Source organism: Lolium rigidum, chromosome 7 (genome assembly GCF_022539505.1).
Source record: "Lolium rigidum isolate FL_2022 chromosome 7, APGP_CSIRO_Lrig_0.1, whole genome shotgun sequence".
NCBI lineage: Eukaryota > Viridiplantae > Streptophyta > Magnoliopsida > Poales > Poaceae > Lolium > Lolium rigidum.
Window position 1 is genome coordinate 356,591,257 of NC_061514.1, and position 22,522 is coordinate 356,613,778.

General features: G+C 44.5%; 1 protein-coding gene across 1 annotated transcript; it reads right to left on the minus strand.

Moving 5' to 3' along the window:
* Positions 1 to 1,895: 1,895 nt before the first annotated feature.
* On the minus strand, positions 1,896 to 6,299 carry LOC124670110 (cytosolic invertase 1). The gene is made up of 4 exons (XM_047206614.1): positions 5,731 to 6,299; positions 5,201 to 5,632; positions 2,977 to 3,535; positions 1,896 to 2,580 (listed from the first exon to the last, which is right to left on the minus strand). The coding sequence occupies exons 1-4, from the start codon at positions 6,133 to 6,135 to the stop codon at positions 2,285 to 2,287; spliced, it is 1,692 nt and encodes a 563-aa protein (XP_047062570.1). The 5' UTR covers positions 6,136 to 6,299; the 3' UTR covers positions 1,896 to 2,284.
* Positions 6,300 to 22,522: the final 16,223 nt, after the last annotated feature.

A 22,522-nucleotide genomic window follows, 5' to 3' on the forward strand; every position in this document is an offset into this window, starting at 1 on the left:
ACCTTCTTTTCGAGGATAGCAGCGGGGGGGGGGGTGAAAAACCCCACCGCTTGTTATTATTACTCGAAGAGGCCAAAAGCCGGTCTATATGTACATGGTATGAGAGGTACAACTGGGGTAGGGACAGAGACACCACATCAAACAGCTCTAGCAATAATGTAGGACCGAAGAGCATCCACATCCGCTCTGGTAGCATTAGGGAGGCGCCATCGCTAGGGAGCAAGGTCATCACACACATGCCTGAGTTTGAAGCTCGAGGTAGAGGTCTTGCCGTTGAACACAAGATCATTGCGGGATTTCCAGATGGACCAAAGAATGCAACGACCCCTATGTGCCAGGCGGCGACAGCTACGGAGGGAGGGGCCTAAAGATCACAAACGGAGAACCGTCCAGCAGGGATTGGGACATCCAACTTGGACCACACCTCCTCAGCCAGGAGGCAGCCGAAGAACAGGTGTCGGCTAGTTTCCATGGCGGAGCAAGCAGCACAAACATCAGAGGGGCGCAGTTCTTGTAGAAGAGGTTGGCTCTCGTACTCAGGCGGTTGATGTTGGCGAGGTACGCAAAGATCTTCAGCTTCGAGGGGAGCCGCAGAGACCAAGCCACGCATGCCAAAGCATCCCGCGGATGTGGCGGCGAAAGCATGCGGTAGGCCTCGTGTGACAAGAAACGGGGCGTCGAGGGAGATTCGATGGAGCGCCTATCATGGTCGGGTCCAAGAGAGGTGTTGTCGAGGAACCGGCGGACCAAGAGGAGCCCGGCCTCAGAGGTGAGGCAAGCCTGCAAGTCAAGGCCCAGAGCGACCACGGAGGCGACTGTGGCGTGTCGGCGGGTGTAGTGGTAGAAGAGGGCGGGGTAGCGCTCAGCGAGTGGTGCGCCAGGTAGCCACTTGTTCAGCCAGAAGGACGTGGAGCTGTCGTCCACGACCTGCATACTAGTGATGGCGCGATAGAGGGGGAGGCATTCTTCAACGATCTTCTCCAAAAAAGATGGGGACGTCGAGTATTCCCCCAAGTCACGACCTGAATGCGGAAAGAACCATTTCTTCCCAGGCAGAGGGTTAGTTTGGTGGAGTTTATGTAAGCATAATTTGTGGAAGTTTATAGCGAGGTTAGTGGCGGACGCAAAATCCTCGAGCACCTGATTGAGGCAGGCGGCGGCAGCGGGTGTTGCCTTACATAGGATCAGGGTATTATCCGCGTATTGGAAGACGGTGTAGGGAGTGTCCGGGGAAAGAGGGTGGGCCAGGGATCTGTCGAACCAGGCCTGAAGGATTAGACGCTGGAGCATGTCAGCCACAATGATGAAGAGATAGGGCAAAAAAGGGGTCAGCCAAAACTTAACCTTAAGGGAAACTTTTACCTTCCGCAGCTTCTTATTATTCATGCGAGTGTTGCTATGAATTAAAGCAAAGGTGTAGACAATTAACTGAGATATTTTCATTTTGGTAAAGGATACATCTTCGCATGTTACGCGAGTTGAACAGATCCAACAGTGTTCCCTGCTATTGATCGTGGAGCAACTGTAACCTTTCTCAAGATAACATTTGGAGGAGATGCACACAAGACCTTGGTAATGGTAGCATGATTATTACTAGCAATCTGAAAAAGGCAAAAATAATTGTTTGGGGCACCCCGCACCCAACCTCAGTTATTACAGATCATCGTTTTGAAGTCAAATACAAAGACATATTGGTAACCACATGCATTGTGAGGAAAGTCTTAAAAATCCCACAAAGGATTTACAAGAAAGCGGTTGACATATTTTTACCTTTGAAGAAAACACAATTCTAACTTACAAGAAAGTAGAGCATACGACGCACACTTAGTATGACTTGCCTTCAATGTGTATTTACAAGAAAATAAATCATAGGCAGCACAATGAACCAATTGATATGCACTGCAGAAAATGGAACCTTTATTCGTTAGAGTAGCACATCTTTTCATCACAGGGAGCTGGAATCAGCCTACTCATCTCTATAGTCAACTCGTACAACAAAGTTTGAGTCCAACCAAAAGGATCCCATAACTTCAGGATGACCCAATCAAGAATCGGAAGTATCTTCTTACAACACGGGATTGAAAGGGAAAAACAAAACAAAATGCCCATTTCCACAATTGCTTCTTTTCCAACTCAAGAAATGAGCTGAGATATTGTACAATCCAGAGGAAAACAAACCTTTCCGTTAGGAAAGTCAAAGAAAGGATGAGCAGAGAGAAGTGCTGCCCAAAGAATTCGTGTTTTCAATCCAGACTTTGCTCCCCTAAGAGTTTTCGTCGATATCTTAGTTTGTCCATGAGGCGGACCTTCTCAAAACTGGCTTCATAGCCTTGTCTTCCTCCAGGGCTATCATTCCAAGATGTGAAGGGTCCTCAAGTAGCATCTTAGCGACCAAATACCCGGCAATAGACCAAGTTTGAAATTTCCGTGCCTGCTTGCCAACATATTTTCCGAGCTTCCCATCATAATACTCAGGCCAGCCATCCTTCAAAAGCCTCCTCTCAGCTAGGTCGATTGCTCTTCTTGCAATTTGCGGCCGTCCAGTTTTGATGCTTGCTGCCGTCAGCAGCCAGAGAAGTACTGCAGTAAGAAATGTTTGATGCATGAAAAAAAAGCGCATGCGATAGTTGATAAAGGTTGAACAAATATGTCATGCTTCAGGTTTCTACTAGAAAGACCAGATAATTAAAACACCAAACACAAAGAGGACAAAAGGAGTTAATACAGATCTTGTTTTTGCCAACAGAGTGGGACTCGTGAAAAACGTATGAGGTGGAAATCATTTTGCTGACATACCAAGCATTATTCTACCCTCCTCTATGCTATTACCTCTAAATTTCCAAACAGAGGTAGTAAAAAATAGTGTTTCATGGTTATTATTTAATTCACAATCTAAATAATACAGGAAACATAAGAAAAGCAGGGTAACTTTCACGTATATTACAGAGAGATCCAAGTAACACAAAGTGCGCAAACCTGGCCAAGATCCTCCATTGTGGTAACTCCATCTCGTATTTTTTGGGTCACACCCCGTCACTATTCGCCACTCATGGTTCTCAATGGCAGGATAGCATATCTTCAGAGGCATTTCACCAATTAGCTCTTCCCACCGCTCCTCAATGAGATCCATTATAGCCGTAGATTGCTCAGGTGTGGCAAGAGATGATACTATGGCAATCATGTTTCCAAGTGCAAACCAACGGAAGTCCATCCTTGCAGGACTGACATTGCCAACAAAAAAACCACCTTCACAAGGCATAAAATCAAACAGCCAGTCTGGAATAGAATCTGGAATGACATTGAACTTGTTGACAGCTGTGTGAGAATATTCTTCAGTCTTGTAACGATAAATATCATTTAGCTGCTGGAAATCCAGCCAAAAGTAACTCCGCATGTGATAACTTAAAGCATGAAGACGAGTTGCAATCCGCTCCACAAAATCTTTCCCTTCATTATCATGCTTAAGCATTAAAAGAGCACACCTCAGTGCCATGAAGAACAGGGATTGAATTTCAATGGGGTAACCATACACACCCTGCAAATAAAGATTGATAATGAAGACATGGAAAACAAGCTCAAATACAAACCAATTTAGTAAATCTAATTAAGATAAAAGTAATTAATATCTAGGGTAACCCATAGAGGGTGCATGCATCCGCAGAAGTTAGCAACAAGGAGGGCAAAAGGATCGAATAAGTATCACACAAAATGATTACAGATCCATTACAAAAGTCAGTAACAAATAAATGAATCTATTTAAATTATTCATCATCATAACCTGCCGTTTTACAGAATGAAAGTAATCTTCTGGATTTTACATATCACAGACGGAGACATGTTGCAGAATTCAAGTATGATGCTGGGTATGTCGTTGTATCAGCCTAATGTTGAAAGAAAAACAACTTAATTGCATATCCAGCAGTACAAGGCAATAGACAGGAGTACTTGTTTGGTTGTTCACATGCCGATGTAACAACAGGATTCAGGTGTATCAACTGGTGCGGGTGATGGACTTAGGTAGTTTGATACCTATGGGACATACTGAGCGTCCAGACTCATGGTATAGTGTGATTTGGCTATTCGACTGGACCACATCAAATAAGACATAAGGGCATTTAGATTGGATTTTGAACCGTTCAGTGGAACCTAGCTCAACTACAAGTGGTGTCAGATTAATGCATCCAAAATATACTGTACCCTGGAATCTCAGCAATGCAAATCTGAAAGCAGAGGCATGGTATGAAAATTAGCACGTCACCAAACGAAGACAATCAGAAATTTGATGATGTAAGATGTCCACTGTGCGCTCTGTCCTGAACAACAGGTACTGAAATTTGCAAGTCCAGTAAGAATGAAATAACTGGTACTTACTAGTTATCTGCATGTTGTTGGCCATACGTTATGGACTCAGGACAGTGTACAAGAAAAGTAAAAAATCATTAAAACATCAAAATCTAAGATGATTTAAGCAATAATGTTAGATCACTACATTTAAAGCTCCCTAATTAAGAAAATACGTTGATCATGACATTTTCTCCCTAATTGAGAGAATATATTAATCGGAAGTGTCAGACAAAATGACTTTGATCATGACATTTGCCCCCTCATTAAGAAATATATTGTAAAGCTGTCATTTATAGGAATACATTTCACACAACTTCCACTATTTTTCCCTAGTAGTGAAGGAAACAAAACTTCGATTGCCGATTTGGCAATTGCACGGACCTATCATTACCTTGGGCTAACATATCAGATAGCTACCACTTGTTCAATAGTTGGTCCAGTTCAATTGTGAGAAAAAGACATGTAACTTGTTTGAACTTGTGTGAGGCTAGACGAGAAGACATGAAATTGTGTGTGTAGCACTGTATGGAATGGTACTTGCTTGCTGAGGGTCTATCTCACTTTCAGTTATTAAATGATTGAGTATCTCAACCTTGCTTGAGCACAGTTGGTGTTAAATGTTTCATACAGTAATTTTGATTGGGACACAAAACTTTTTATAAAAGTTATTAATCATGTGAACTTCAGTCCAAAGGGCCTAGAGTAACGGTGTGCATGTGGAATGAATCGTAGAAGTGGCAGTTCATTGAGTAATACTATTAGGATGAAAAAATAGTACGGTAGTACTTTAGTGAAATCGGAGTAGTCTAAAAATAGACATGAAAGCAGAGTATTGGAAGTGTCATGAGTAACTCACCATCCTGCGATCTATCATGCAGCATCCATCAGCACACAGCAATGTGGGGAAGGTGTCGAAGCCCTCGGAGAGGCAGAGGCTGAGTATGAGCCTCATGGCCTTCTGGCACTCGGGCTTCTCCGCCAGCGTCAGGTCACCCGTGGACTTGGTGTAGGCCCGCAGCAGTATGATCCACCAGAACCCGGAGTCCACGGGCGCGACCCGGCCAATGGCGCTCTCCCCGAAGTCTGCGTGCAGCGTGTCGACGCCCTTCTTGTCGTCGTGTAGCACCTTGAAGCTGGCCGGCATGGCCCCCTCCCCGAGCTTGAAGCGATCAACCTTCTTCTCCCAGCCCTGCAGCAGCACGGTCTTGAGCAGGAAGTTCTTGACGATCTCCGGCTCGCCGTTCATGAGGAAGGCCATGGCGCTGGGCACGAAATCCCGCACGAACACCTGGTAAAGCATCGTCGCAATTCAGAAAAATCGGTTGGGTTTTTTAATTAGTAGATAAAATCCGGGAGTCGGTACAGTGTGTGTGTAGAAGGAGGTACCTGGTCGTAGTTGAGCACCTCCTCTGAGGCGTGGTCGTAGGCGGCGATGGTTCCGAGCGGCTGCCCGCGGAAGAAGACGAGCGAGCGTCGTAGCGCCTCCCACGCGTCCCCGACGATGGGGTGCGGCTCGAAGGAGTGGAGCGCGGACGAGGCCGGCGTGCCGACGAGCGAGCGCAGCCCGCCGCCCGGCGAGTACATGCCGTCGAACCCCCCGCCGGCGCCGCCCCTGGCGTGGCCGCCGCCGGAGTAGGAGACGTCGCTGAGGGAGCGGTCGTCGAAGGAGCGCTGGCGCTCGACGTTGATCCGCGGCTTGTTGAGCAGGTGCGTGAGGTCGAAGTCGTCGGAGCCGGAGAGCGAGTTGTGCGACGCCGACCGCCGCATCCCGCCCGGCGCGCCGAACTCCATGGAATCGTCGGCCGGCCTCCGCCTGGTCGCCCCGGCCAGATCTGTGCGTGCCCGAGGGGAGTGCGAGCAGAGAGATCTAGCTTGGGACGCTAGGCAAGGCAAGGCAAGAGGGGCGCGCGCGGACCCAGACACGGCCGCGCGAATCTCGAGGCGAGACGGGCGATTTCGCGGAGGCGGGCGTGGAAAAAACGAGCAGGAGGCCGAGGGGCGCCTACTTATAGCAGGCCTCGCCGGCCGACGGCGACGCGCGCGATAAGCCCGTGACATTGTCGATGTCGAGTGGGGCCAGCTCGCTCGCGGGCCCCGCCGCGGCGGTACGCGACGGTGGGTGGGCGATGGCAGAGGCGGCACGCTGCACGTGGGCGTGGGGAAGGAAGGGTTGGTGAGGCTGGCTGGGGAATTGGGATTGGGATGAGGCGGAGGACGCGGCGGTGACGTGGAACAGCGACCGCGGTTGAGTGCAGTGCTCAGCTGGGAATGGTTGTTGAGGGGCTGCCAAGGAAAGGTGAGCCAAGGTGGTGGCCGACCGGAGAGGGGATCGGCTGCCCGGCGATTTCCGGTGCTGCCGCGGCCTCCTGGGTACAGGGTGCCTTGCTGCTTCGCGCAGCCTCCTCCAGCTGCGACTGCCTTCGTCCACCGTCCAACATGGAGCACTTGACTTCGTTACTCACACTGCCAGGTGACGTTGTGCATAATCGACTGCAAAGGTTTTGTTACTACTCCTAGAAAAGTAGAAATACATTCCATTGATTAGTCTTAAGGAAATTCTATTTAGATCTAGGTCCACTGGGTGGTGGAGGATGTCCTCCGACTCGCAGGTCACGCGATGGACCTCGCGACACGGGCGTGAGTTCACGGATGCCAGGGCGGCAGCCCCGAAAGGTGGACTGCACATCGCAGTGTTGATGGTTGTCTCTTGGGGCGACGAGGAGTGGGCGTCCGGAGCTCCTGATGTTGGCGGCCCCTCGACAATGCCCAGATCGCATGGTAGAAGCTAGGCTAGGGAATGACTTGTAGTTCGAGGGACCAGGTGTGGCAAGGGTTTTCTGAGCGAAATCCTAGCACTCCAGCGCCAATGACGACGACGCATGCGGATGTCGTGACCCTCTTTAGGGTGTCGTTGTGGCTACCCTCCCCACATTAGGGCTCCGGATGAAAACACTAGACCCTTGTTACTGTCTTGGGAACGTTGTCCTGGAGCTCAGGTATCCTTAGTCTCAGTGGCAAGCTCGGTGCTTCATAGTTTTTCTTGTTTATCTCTGATCTGCTTGTAAGAAGAATTTCTCATCACTTTGTGTCGGTTAGATCATTGGGCTTTATTTATAAAGTGGGACGAAGGCCTATTTCAAGGAGGAAACATCAATTCAGTCTTCCAAAATCACTTTAATCTTGGGTGCATATGTTCATGCGACCAAAAAGCGCATGTCAATTATCATGGGGATGACTCCCCGGTGGTCCCTAGTCAAAAAGTCGAACAAAAGAAGGTCGATAGAAGCGAGTCAACCGTTAATAGTTCGAGCAAACCATGATAGGTTATACCCTGGCCGACTGGCTGCTCGGGCCAGTTGGCTACCCAGGACCGGCGATGACTCGCGAAAACAACCACTTTATATACATCTAAACCGAGATGTTTTGTCTCAATTAGACCAATAGTGCTAATCAATGCCAATATGTGCAGATCTTCTTCTTTATTTGTTTTCTGTAGAAATTAGGTATTTAGGAGGAAAGCAAGGGAAATTAATGAAGAACTCGGGTTGGAGATGTCACCAAGTCAACTAGGGTTAGGAGCTGAATCACAGAAGGTTTAAAAGGCCTCTACTATGGTTAGGCCCGCCCGTAGCCTGAACGTACCATGTGTCGGTGGTTTCGCCCCGTCAAACACAATATAAAAATGTGAATTCACTGACGGCATTCAGGGACCACATAGAGAGAAAAAACACATTATTTCACCATAGTTAGATCCAATCTACACTAAGGCCATGTCACCATTCCCATAGACTTCATCGCCTCATTGTGATCATCGTCTCCATCCTCTCTCCCACACTTGTAATCTTGATTCATTCGCGATTGGAGACTGATAGCTTTAAATTTAGCACTATTTTACCGAGATTTTTAAGTATACTATTACTCATATTGTCACTCATTTCATGCTCCAGCTAGATACACCTGTGCCTATTTTGCATAGTTACGAGTTCTTGTTCATTTTCATATGAGCTTCGCATATTTAGTAGTTTTAGTACGATTTTACTATGTCTCCCTTGTCTTTGATGTGTATTTAGGTGTTATTGACAATCATGGAAAAAGGGAGCAAAAGGAACTAAGAGGGTAGATGGGAGAATTACAAGCACCAGACTTAGCCATATGAGGTGTAGGAAAAGTGATATATATCCAACATCTTATATTTAAGATCTAAGTCCATGGTGTTATAGCCCTCGTCCATACGAGTTCAACGAGCCGAAGGACACCCAAATCGGAGTCCGTATGAAAAAATGGCCTCCAGAATACGAAAGCATCCAATAACTTTAGCGACCATCGGTACAGGAAGACCCGCCCGTATCATACGGTCGTACCGGGCTCCGTTGGGTCCGTTTCGTCAAACGGTGAAAGTACAGAGATGGTAAACCTAGAGGGGGGTGAATAAGTTTCTAGAAGTTTTAATTCTTTCTTTGCAATATTAGGCTTTGCGGAATATAAAGGTGAGCCTAATGCAAACTAGATGAAGCAACCTATATGAGGATACAACTAACTCGAGCACGAAGGCTCTCACAGGCAGTTAAATCACAAGTAAAGAGTTCGGTTAGAGATAACCGATAGCACGCGGAGACGAGAATGTATTCCCGTGTTCCCTTGCTTTGCAACAAGGTACGTCACGTTTGGAGGGGTGTAGGTCCCACGAAGGATTCCCCACGCCACGAAGGCTCACCCTATTCTCCGGAGCCTATCCCACGAAGGAATAGCTCACTCACTTGTGGTAGACTTTGAGGTAGCCTCCAAACCTTCACAATCTTGCCCGGAGCAAATCCACGCCCGGATGCTTCCGGACTCCTCTTGCCCACCTAGGGTTTCCAAGGAACCCTAGGAAGCAAGCTTCTCGATGAATACAAAGGGGAATGAGATTTGGCTTGGTAGAACAGATAGATCGGGTCCTCCTCTAACGATTCCCCAGAGGGATTTGAGTTTGGGTGGAGGAGGAGGTAGATATGAGGCTTTTGGTGTTTCTAGCAATGGAGTATGAGAGAGGGAGCTCAAGAACAGCTTGTAGTGTAGTGCCTGACTGTTCAGAGGTAGGAGAAGGTCTATTTATAGTGTTCTTCGAAATATGGCCGTTGGTCACTTGCCACCTCGGCTTTTTCCTCGAGAATCCCGGTTGACCGGGCCACAGACCGGACAGCCCGGTGGTGAGGCCGGTCAGACCGGACCAGCGACCGGACGCCCTTTGCTGGTCCTGGAGCTCCTCCGGTTGGCGGCCGGTTGGCGACCGGTTGACCGAGTTGTGCGCCGGACTGGCCGGTTGCTGGCCCGGTTGGACCGGGTTGCAGACCGGATTTCTGCTGTAGACCCCTTTTCGATTGTTGTTGAAGTGGGGGGTCTCCTTTAGCCTTGTTGTTCCTTTGATACACCATTTATGCCTCATTGCCTAATACCTGAGATTATCCTTACAAACATATTAGGCCAAATATTCTAGCACGGTGTCATTGTTACCAAAATAATGGATAAGGGTAAAATACCCTTACAATCTCCTCCTTTTTGGTATACGATGACAAACCGAGCTAGAGTCACAAATAGATATTATGATAAGCTCTAAACCTTGATTCCATATAAGATATTACGACAGCTCCCCCATAATGTGTGCACTTGGAGAATGTGCTTTTGAATGCAAAGTGCACCATTTGTGAAACATGAGAAGCTCCCCCAATATCTTTAGGAAACAAGCATGGTATGGAGATGTGCATATCAAGATATATAAGCATAGCACACATAATCATCCTAACATAGAGTAGCACACATAATAGTCGTCCATACACATCCATACACGAATTATTGGAAGTAGCAAATGGTTCTTGAAAACTCAAAGAAAATAAGCACAAGCCATATAAAATCCAAATAAAGCAACTCCCATGGCTTGTGACAATCAAAGAACCCCGTGGTCCTAGACTCTACTCTCTTCTCCCCCTTTGGCATCGGAACACCAAAAAGGCGAAGAAGAGAGGAGAGATGCTATCGCACCCATCAGTAGAACTCATGCTCGGTCGACCAGGAGCTCTCGCCATCGCCGCGCGCAGCCGCATCACTCTCATCCTCATCACCATCATCATCAGCAGGGGTAGGAGCACGAGCAGTCCTAGGTGGGAGGGCACCATGAGCGTACACGGAGAAGTCGAAGTTCTGGATCATCTCATCGGTAAGGAGAGGCATATCCCACTGAGGTGCTACCACGAGCTCCAACTCGGGTCCAGAAGGAGGAACAGGGTGGTTCCGTGAAGCCATGAACTCATTCTGGCGCCTCCGTGTCTCCTGGGTCATAGTAAGGGTCTGATGTGCAACATCATTGGTGTTCTTGCACATTTGCCACATGCTGGAGAAGAAGCGAGCAGCACCATGCTTGGAGCGCCGAGAGTAGCTGGAGCTAGCATCATGATCATGACGTTCCTTGGAACGGCGCTCAGTGGAGGGCATCATGGAGGGAACGTCCGGACGAGTGGCCTCCTGAATGGGTATCCTGAATGGGTCCATGATGACTCTTTCACCAAGAACGTTGAGAGGAGCGGGGACAATGTAGTTGATGAGCCGCTGAACATACTAAGCATAGTTGGGAGTCATGCGGTCCATAACTGCACGCTTCAGCTCACAGTGGATAAGATCACATCCATCAATCTTCCTTACCCTGTCAGGATGGCAATAGTACATCAGATTGAGGTGATAGTTCCTGACTTCACTTGTGTCGCCAGAACTGCTGATGAGGCTTTCACGGAACATCTTGGCAAGGACAAGGTATGAGTAATACATCCCAGAGATAGTGGGAGGTCCAGGTGTAGGGTTCGCATGATAGCAGAAGGAGATGTCACCCTTAGTAAGCTTGGACCGTGAATGAATCTTGTACCCGGGATTGCTATCACCACCACAACCCATGGATGCAAGGAACTGAGAGTAGGTGCATGAGTACTTTTCCTTGCCAGTCATCCAGGTGATGGTGCGGTCCTCATCGTCATGGAAGAAAACGGTGCAATGGAACTGACGGACAAGGAGAGGACAGAAGGTAGGATCCTCTTGGTGATCATCAGGCTTCAGGCACACAAGGTCATACAAGCCCATACCCTTCAAGGTTTCAACCACAAAGCGGTACTTTGTGGCTTCATGCAAGGCAAGCTCTTCAGGGTTGATGGCCTTGGGCAAGACAATATCACCATTCTTCATAAACTCATGAGAATCGTAGTAACCATCCCATAGGGCTGCTTGTGTCTTGGTCCAGAAGAACTGGTCCCCACAAAGGTAAGTCCGTTGCTCAAAGCGATACGGATTCACCGTCCTCATTTCCTGCCACTCAACACGGTTTGCATTCCCAGCATTGATATTTGGCACTATTTCCTCATCCTGTTGGGCGGCATGCTTATCCTTTTTCTTGCCACCAATAGACTTGTTTCTACCCCCAGCTGAGCTGCCAATGTCAGTACCCTGATGAGCTTGAGGGGGTACGCGGCTACTAGAACGGCGGGGAGGATCAGCAGTCATTCCTCTCTTGGAAACATTGCCACGTGCCTCACCACTCCAACTACCTGTGAATGAGAAAATAGAGCAGGGATAGCAGTGGGGTAAGCGTACATGTCATCAATAAGAGGGAAGCCAAAAAGCATAGCATATATCCAAGTGTATCGATGAGATTGTGCGAAAACTGGGCAACCCGGCGCACAGGCCGGTCCAACCGGGCAGCAGACCGGACGAGCCGGTTGGCGACCGGTTGACCGGGCCGCACGCCGGGCCGGCCGGTTGAGCGGCCGGTCGACCGGGCTGGTGACCGGATCTGTCGATTTGTGAAGTTTTGCCCAGATTTTCTACCACAAATTCATGCAAAAACTCATAAACTTGAATATAGACTATAGCAATGGAGTGGAGTAAGTGCATTGTGTTGTGAGACACTCTAAAGGCATGAGGACTTACAAACCCTAACCCTAACCCTAAAATTTCCCAAAAATTTGTCAAAAATTTGCAATGTGTGAGGGGGACTAGAGGATAGGGAGAAAGATAGATCACATTACCCGAAGACATCGTCCTCCTTGATCAAGAGAGCAAGAAGAACACTAGGTAGGGCTTGAAACCCAAGAACTCCAAGATTTCCCAAAATAGCTTGAGAGGGACCAAATCCTTTGGTGGAGATGTTCCAAGGGGCCCGATCTATGGTTTGGTGAAGTTTGGGGGGAGGGGTTCTTGTGGTGGGAAGGCCCTAGAGCTTGGTGGAGATGATGGGGGCGGCGGCAATGGAGGTGTGGGAGTTGGGGAAGAATGAGGAAGAAGACCCCAAGGGGTATCCGCTTCCCAACATAACAGGCTGCGCGGCCGGTCGGGCACCCGGTCGAACCGGACCTGGCGCCGGCTGATCCGGCGCAGAGGCCGGTCCAACCGGGCCAGAGACCGGCCACCCAGTTTTGTCTCTTTTTGCCTCGTTTTGCCCCTATGCTTTGTGTAAATGTGTGTGAATGCTCAGATGATGACATGTACATATAGATAGATAGATAATGATGAGATGAGCATAGACATGGGGTTGGAAACACAAAGTTCTCTAGGCATACCCATTGGAGAGAAAATCCAAACAAGATGCAAATAGCAACAGTGGGCATGATTCGAAATATATATCAAGAATCATAAGTCATTTTTGAAGTAAGTTTTTGCAGTAAGATCATTTGGCCTTATATAGTCAAATCAAGTTGTAATGAAGGCTCAATGAGGGGCGGGGGATTACTCCCCCTATGTGAAAGCGCAAATGTCATGAGACCTCGAAGAGACATGCTTGGGTCCATATAATGACATTGGGTCTATTTATGTTGCACACATAGGTATGCATCTTACCAAGACATGGTAGGATGACTATCCCCATATGTGCTATTCCTCTAAGCTAGATAGCAAGATAAATGCAAGAATATAGTGCAAGAAGTTAATCAATCCAAGTTTTTAGGATCAAGAATACCAAGTTCTCCTCTCAAGTTAACAAAGCGGGCTTCATCCAAAGGCTTAGTGAAAATATACGCCAATTGGTAGGTTGTTCCCACATGAGTGAGATCAATATCCTTATTGGCAACATGATCACGTAGGAAGTGATGGCGAATGTCAATATGTTTGGTGCGACAATGTTGAACCGGGTTATTGGCGATCTTAATTGCACTTTCATTGTCACAAAGAAGAGGCACCATACCAAGAGACACACCATAGTCTTTTAAGGTTTGCTTCATCCATAACAATTGAGTGCAACAAGATGCCGCGGATATGTATTCGGCTTCGGCGGTGGATAAAGCGGTGGAGTTTTGTTTCTTGGATGACCAACTCACCAATGACCGGCCAATAAATTGGCAAGCCCCGGAGGTAGACTTCCGGTCAACCTTATCACCGGCCCAATCGGAATCCGAATAGCCAATGAGTTCAAAGGTTGACCCCTTTGGATACCATAGCCCGAGTGAAAGTGCATGGAGCCCCCATGTGTGTTTTTGGTAATTAATGACAATCCCTATGGACTAATGTTTGCATTGAGTTATATTTGTAGGAGTTGTCCATAGGCAATTCTTGAACCATATGTTGGCTTCAAGGTTGCAATAAGAAGAAATTGATGAAGGATATCAAGTATCAAGAGTTGTCCATAGGCAATTCTTGAACCATATGTTGGCTTCAAGGTTGCAATAAGAAGAAATTGATGAAGGATATCAAGTATCAAGTATGTCTTGAAGATGAAGATGAAGTGAGCCCTCAAAGTTAACTTCAAGACATCAACATGATGAAGAATGAAGAAATGAAGTGCAAGTTCAAGATGAGCCATCTCTAATAGATCATTTGCTTGAAGCTTGCCATCCATATGGTGATCATGGATATGTGAAGATGTGCCGAAGAAGAAGCTCTCCCATGGTGGATTATGGGGGAGCAATCCACAAGACTTCATCAAGCAAGCACAATGAAGAAAGGCGTTCCATCTTGTTGTGATCAAGATCGTCTTCATCGAGCTCAAGAGGAACGCGCAAGGTTAAGGTTTGCTCTTGATAGGGTTTCTTTCTTACCGGTCTCATGGTGTAGTTGGAGACCGGTTTATAGTTTAGTTGCCGTTCTATCAAGAGGGCTCTCGAGTGAGTAACTCGATCGCATCGTTCGGAGAGAGCTCAAACCTTTGCATCCTTGCATCATATTTCTTGGTTGTTATTTGGATCTTATCCATGTGGTGATTTAGAGCTTGTGGTTATTTCCATAGCAAGCTCTAGTTCATCGAAAACGGATTCCGCATGAATCACTTATTGCGTTTTCGATATTGGAGTTTTTCTCGGTTTCTCGTATTGAGAGGTTTCACTCTAAAATACATAGAAAAACCTACACCACTTGTTCTTAAGCTTTTCACTCTTTGTGGGGTAGCTCTTGTCATCTTCTTTACAACAAAATTGGTTTCACCTAAATCCGAGTTTCCTAACTCAAGTTGTTGAATTTTCCATATTGAAGGTTTTACCGGTTTGCTGTTTATAGATAGGTAAAACCTTTATCCATTTGTTTCTATCCTACCTTACTGGACTATGATGGTTTCCTGCATGATCTTGTAGAGATTTTTACTAGCTTCGAAACGAGCCCAAGATCATCAAAATCGGAGTCCGGATGCAAAAGTTCTTCAAGTTTCCGTGAAGCCGTTTTTTGGCCGGAAGTTGGCCGGAAGTTCCGGTGGCCGGAACTTCCGCCCTACTTCCGGTGAACTGCCGGAACTGACGAATCTGCACGCAGAAAACATACCGGGGGCATTCCGGGGGCGCCCTACTTCACCCGGAAGTTGGCCGGAACTTCCCGGGGGCGGAAGTTCCGCCCCAAATGACCGGAAGTTCCGGTTTTGACGAGTTTTGTGCATAACGGGCAGATTTCTCTTGCCCTATTTAAGGGGGTCTTCTTCCCCAAAGCTTCCCATCCGTTTGAGCTCGTTTTTGCCCCCATTGTTGACCTTCTTTGAGCTTGCTATCTCCCTCTCCCTCCCATGAATCTTGCATATATTTGAGAGAAAGATAGAGGAGATCTAGATCTACATCTTCACCAATCAAATCCCTCTCTTTGTGAGGGGAATCCACTAGATCTAGATCTTGGAGAAATTTGGTGTTCCTCCTCCTATTTGTTCTTCCTCTCTTATTCCCCCAATAGCTTTTGTAGCTTTGTTGGAATTTGAGAGAGAAGTACTTGAGCATCTTTGTGGTGTTCTTGCCATTGCATTTGGTGCATCGGTTTGAGTTCTCCATGGTGATTCGTGGTGGTGAAAGCAAGAAGGTTGTTACTCTTGGGTTCTTGGAACCCTAGACGGATTCTAGGCCTTTGTGGCGATTTGTTGGGAGCCTCCAATTAAGTTGTGGATGTGTGCCCCAATCTTTGTGTAAGGCCCGGTTTCCGCCTCGAAGGAAATCCCTTAGTGGAACCGTGACCTAGGCCTTTGTGGTGAGGGTCACCGGAGATTTAGGTGAGGCGCCTTCGTGGCGTTCGGTGTGTGGTGTGAGTACCGCATCTTGGGGTGAGGCCTTTGTGGCGTTGGTGTGCATCGAGCAACCACACCTCAAGGTGAGCCTCTTGTGGCGTTCGGGAGCACTAAGCAACCGCACCTCTCCACCGGAGATTAGCACTCGCAAGAGTGTGAACTCCGGGATAAATCATCGTCTCCCGCGTGCCTCGGTTATCTCTATACCCGAGCTCTTTACTTATGCACTTTACCTTGTGATAGCCATCGTGCTTGAAGTTATATATATCTTGCTATCACATACTTGCTTGTATTGCTTAGCATAAGTTGTTGGTGCACATAGGTGAACTCTTGCTTAGAATAAGTTGTTGGTGCACATAGGTGAACCATAGTATATAGGCTTTGGGCTTGACAAAGTAAACGCTAGTTTTATTCCGCATTTGTTAAGCCCATCTCGTAAAAGTTTAAATCGCCTATTCACCCCCCTCTAGGCGACATCCGTGTCCTTTCAATTGGTATCAGAGCAAGGTCTCTCATTCTTAGGCTTCACCGCCTCGAGAGTAAAGATGTCGGCTAGAGGATTAGTGCACGATAACACTCTTATATTAGATGGCACAAATTATGATGTTTGGAAAATTTGCATGCTTAGTCATTTTCGGGACATTGACCCTCATATGGAGAAAATTGTAGATATAGGTTTTTCTCCTCCTATGGATTCACAAAATCTATCGTTAGAGGATGAGAAAAATTTATATCTCAATTCTCAAGCTTCTTATGTTCTTATGAATGCTTTGAGAGATGTAGGTCTTTTTCCATACTTGCCTTTTGGAGCGCTCATGAGTTATGGACAAAAATTCAAGATAAATATGATGTGTCCAATATTATTAAGGATGATTGCATTGCTTCCACTTCCGGCCGTGATGAGTTCTCATCTTCATCCACTTCACCAAAGTGTGTCAAGACACAAGGTAATGATATGGTGAGTGGTGATGAAAATTGCAATGTTGATTTTGAGCTTTCTATTAATGATTCTTCATCTCTATCTCATGGCAATGTTTCATCTACGGACTCAAACACATCTAGCACTAGAAATGATTTACATGCTTGTGTTGATAGTCCTTGCATATCATGTGTAAGTTGCTTGGAAAAATCTAATGATGATATGCTTGCATTGTCTTGTGGCCATGATAAAAATGATTATATTTCCTCTAGTTGTTGTGTGTCTAACAATGTAGAGGAAACCAAAGATTCTATTGGTCAAGACAAGATCTTGAAAGGAGCCTCAAGTAACTCCTCATCTTTATCTCACGGTCCTCATATATGCCTTATGGCCAAGGGTTCCACGGTACCTCCTACCATGGAACCTAATATGTCTCGTGGTGATAAGGATGAGGATGAATATGAAGAAGAGGATTGGGTTGTCTCTCTACGCGATAAGGGTAAGAGCGTATTCAAGGTTATTTGCAAAGATAAAATTGCTAGCACTCACTTCTTTGAAATCTTGACTACCGCTATTGAGAGCCAAAAACTTATTTGGATGCATGAGAACACCATTGATAAAAGGGTGCTCTTGAACGAGAGTATGCCAATGATGTAGCATCCCTAAAGAATGATCTTGAAGAAGAACAAGAGACCATAGCCTCTCTTGAAGAGCAACTTGAAACCCTTGAAGTATCTCAAAATGAAATAGTTTCTAAACTCACCAAGGAAAGAGACCATGCTAAAGCTCAAGTAAAAATGCTTAAAAAGGAAAATCGCAAAGTTGGTGTTGGTCATGATAAACTTGTTAAGGATCTAGATGATCTAGACAAGGCCCACAAGGTCTTGGAGAGCGAACACTCTATCCTCACCAAGTCCCATGAGCAACTTCAAGCTTCCTATTTAAAAGAGCATGCTATGTTACCCTCTCTTCTTAATATGTCTTGTGATGATGCTTGTGCTACTAACTCTACTTCTTGTGAAGCATCTATCTTGAAGGAGAATGTTGAGCTAAGGGCTCAACTTGAGTTGCTAACTAGAAATTATGGGAAATTGGAAGAAAATCATGGAAAGCTTTCTAGCTTCCATGAGGATCTTCTAGCTTCTCATGATAGGCTAAAGTTAGCTCATGAGGCTATCATATCAAAGGCAACACCTTGTAAGCCTTATGTGGATACTAGCACTACTACCCAAAATACTATATTGCCATGTGCTAGTCCTAGTAATTCATCCACTCATAGTATTGCTAAATCTTGTGATGAATTATCTTCCTTGCCTTGTTTCTCTAACAATGAAGGTTCTACTTCCTCTAGTACTTGTGTTGTTACTAACCATGTAGAGGAAATCAAAGAGTTCAAGGCCCAAGTCACTTCTTTGAATACCGACTTGGTAAAGAGTCATGAAGGGAAATGCAAACTTGACACGATGTTAAGTGTGCAACAATCCCCCAATGACAAGAGTGGACTTGGATTCAAATCCAACAACAACAAGAACAAGTCCAAGAACAACAACAACAACAACAAGAAGGGCCAAGTACAAGTCAAAGACCCGGCCAAGATTGTTTGCTTCAAGTGCAAAATTGAAGGGCACCATGTTAGATCTTGCCCTTTGAAGAAGAAGCAAAAAGGGAAGCGGCCTCAAGTTCAAACTCATATTCAACCTCAAGTTGAGGAAATGCCACTTCCCAAGAAGAAACAAGCCAATGCTCCCATTGTGGAGAAATCTAGTGAGAAGAAGGAGAAGAAAAGAACTTGCTACATATGCTGTGAGAAGGGCCACATCTCCTCCTTTTGCACTATCGGTACCTCATCCAACTCTATCACCATTGATGATGTTTATTCTCTTCGTAAGGATGAGGGTGGCAATGTGTTTGCCAAATTTGTTGGTACTCAAAGTGGTGTCAAGAAAAGAACCATTTGGGTTGCCAAGCCTATTGTGACTAACCTCTTAGGACCCAACTTAGTTCGGGACCAACAATTCAAAACTTGATCAATAGGTGCTTGTTGGAGGGCATTGGATACTTGGCTACATCATGAAGAATTAAGGGATCTTCATCATTTATATTATCTCAAGCCAAGTCTTGGTTATCTTGCTTCTATCATATATTCAATGTTCCTCCTTGCGGTAACATGTGCTCAACTCATTTATATTGAAAGTTACTCGCCCCTTTGCATGTGTTAGTTTTGTTCCTAACATGTGTTTGTATATGTTGTGATTCCTATTTGCTTTTCTTGAGAAATCAAGTCTATGCATGTTGGGTTGCACACCATGTATTTGTGTTTGTGTTGGAGCCACTTTGCATCTTGTTGTATCTTATATGGCTCTTATGAGCGATTATGGACTATCCCATTTTGGGGGAGTGATATTTCTTTGGGAATTTCATGATCCTAACAATGTGTGTACATGAGGAATATCACTTAGAATTGATATTGCAAGATTATCTAGTCTCTATGTGGTATGTCATCTTCATGAGAAATTCTAATTCTAATGTCCATTAATATCTCTAGTTGGATCTTATTTGCCTCTTGTGAAAATAAATTCCTTATCACATTATGGGGGAGTAATAAGCTTTGTGCATATTACAAGCCTAGAAAATGTGAACATTTGAGGTTGTGTCACATAGAATTGATATCGTAAATTATCTCTCTCCTATGTGACATGTTTGCTCAAACAAGCTCCAATTTTCTTAAATAGCTTCATTGCTAATATCTTTGTGGATCTCATTTGTGAAAGTTTTTCTTGGCATGGTTTTTCACAACGTGTCCCTCAATACATTTTTGGGAAACCATGTGCTTCAAGTCATACTATTAATTGCTTTGCATGTTGGTATGAATACTATTAATTGCCTTGCATGTTGGTATGACTAAATGAAGCTATCAAGAAACTATCTTTGCATGATGGTTAACTCTTATCTTTTACCATATGCTTTATTCGTTGTAAATATGATCTTATGTATACTTACAAACTACCACCGGGAAATATTTCCTAATACCTCTTGTCCTAGGACAAGTGGTAATAAATTATGAGGTAGATATTTATTGATCATATCTAGATTGGCTCTTGTGTTCAAATTGCCTTATTTATTGCCATGAATTTGTTTTGCTTTGACTCCCATGTGTCTTCCTTGCATCTTATGGATCTAATTTGTCTATTCAAACTTTCTTAGCATTTTAGTAGATGTAGGTAGCGTGATGATCCTAGTCTTGTGCATTTTTGTATTCATATGCAAAATCCTATATAATGCACTAATATTGGGGGAGCTCTCCTATATTTGTTAGAATGCTTAACATCTCTTGATCTCTATCAAAAATTTGGTTTTGGGAGACATAAAATTTTCTTTTTGGTACTTTGTGCCATCATAAAAGTTTCGAGGGTTTGGTTTATTCGTTGGAACCTTGCTCTCTTGGGAGTTGGTTATCTCATTCCTTTGTGTTTAGGTTTAATTAGCTTCTTATAATGAGATAAGTCTTTGGAGTCAATCTTGTGTTGATTTGATTCTTTGATATAATTTGGGCAACCATTGTCTATTGATTTATTTGGTGTTTTGTCCAAATTGTATCTTCCTTTGGTTCTTGAAAGTATTGTGCATGCATATTTAATATATGTATATCTTATGGCATGTGTTACTTTCTTTGATCCAATATATAGGGTAAACTCCATCAAATCCTAATTTGGCTAAGATGTGCATGAAATTCAATTTCATATCTATATGCACATAGAATTGTGGAGTTTGTCCTATATGTTGTAGTGTGTCTAACTACTTAGGACCCAATTAGTTTGGGGACCATTTTGTACTTACCTTTGTGTTAGGTACAATGGATATGCATTGCATGCTTGTCTCACTCTTGGAAAGAAGTGGTGACTCAATGGTAACCTGAGGCAAGCTAGGATGGTCAACGAACACATATCTACTACATCCACACCAATGCTATCTTGGTAACAAGTATCTTCTCATGCATACTTTTCTTGTATCCAACCTTATGGTTGCATCTTGGCATGAATCTCTTGATTTGCAAATATTGTGCTTCTTGAAAAGCTTTTATGAAACCTCTTTATTGTGAATGTGAGTAATTTGAGATGAGTGCATTTGTTGGGAAGTATTTTAAATCATGCTCATGATTCATCCATCCCAACTATGCCTATCTAGCAATTTTATTGCATATCAATTCCTCAAGGCTCTCACATGTGCAATATAGATGAAAGTGCAAATTTAGTTACTTCTTTTGGTATCCTCGTTTGTGATACTTGTTGCCTTTCTCAAATGCATCCCAACTATCTTCTATCCCTTGTTGATATTTGTGATGTATTTTAGTTGTTTGTGGTTGAAGTTCATGAATGTACAATAAGATAAAATTGAGCCTTTGGCCATGCTATTAAGCAAAATTCTTATTGGTATATTGCATGACTTCGTCTTGGATATCATTCTATATTTCTTGCGTATCTATTTTGTGTGTGCATGTTTCTTTGTGGATAAATATCTTTGTGATATTGCCCACTTAGAGAAACTTATACACATAAGAGATGATACATATCCTTTTGATATCTTATTTATTTATTGCGTGTTGATTGGTCATGCTAAGCATATAATTCATTGAAGACTATGATGATGCTTTTTGCTCATCCTTGTAATAGTCTTATAATATGCTTTATCATGCCTTTCACATATCCTCTTGGTTGAGCCTTTTTATTATGGTGCCTCTTTCTTGTTGCTCAACTATTTGTTTGTTGCAAGTGTTAAGCTTTCTATCTATGATCTATTGCAAATGTCTGTGTTTTAAATGGTAATGAGGAAGTGAGGATTCCATGTTATGCATATTGTATTCAAATACAACATTTTAATTTATGCATGTACCTTGGGGAGCTTCCTCATTTCATTTAGAGCACTATCTTTTGGTGATCATTAGAGTTTGATTCACTTGGTATCTTTTGTTGTTGAATGATATTATGGAAGTGATGATTCCATGTTTGTGCACTTTATACTCCAATGCAAATTGTATAGTTTTGTGCACAAACCTTGGGGAGCTTCCTCATATTATTTAGAGCAATCTTCTTGATCTTATCATAATATCTATCTTTCTTTTGGTATCTTCTTTGTGGTTCATTTGGTTGCTTGCTTCATTTGTTGAAGCTTCTTGACTTTGTTATCTTTTTGAAATCTTTGATCCTATCTATAGTGTGATTCCTTCCGAATATTCATCATTGGATATGTGCATTTGAATCCACTCAAATTATGAGAAATGCACACGCTACGGAGGAACTCTCACTATATTGGCCTTCTAAAATTTTCACCCATTTCGGCAATTGGTGCCAATGGGGGAGAAGTTTGGAGGGTTTAGGGAATTTGGTTATGTCTTTGCTTTGTGCTTAAGCATGTTCCTTTATTGCATTGCATCTTGTTGCTTTGCATAGTTGAATAGTTAGAGGAAACTCCACTAGGCTTTAAATGCCAATATATGCAATGAAAGTCAAGATCATTCACACACGCATATATTATGGGGGAGTTTGCTCTATATATTCAACTTGTTTGTTACTTCAATTCCTTATATAAACCCTCTCAAAGAGATTGTCATCAATTACCAAAATGGGGGAGATTGAAAGTGCATGGAGCCCCCATGTGTGTTTTTGGTAATTTTTTTTTTTTTTTTTGCGAAACACAGTACAATCAAAGACGCTCATACATACGCGCACACACTCACCCCTATGAACGCACACACGCACACCCTACCCCTATGAGCACCTCCA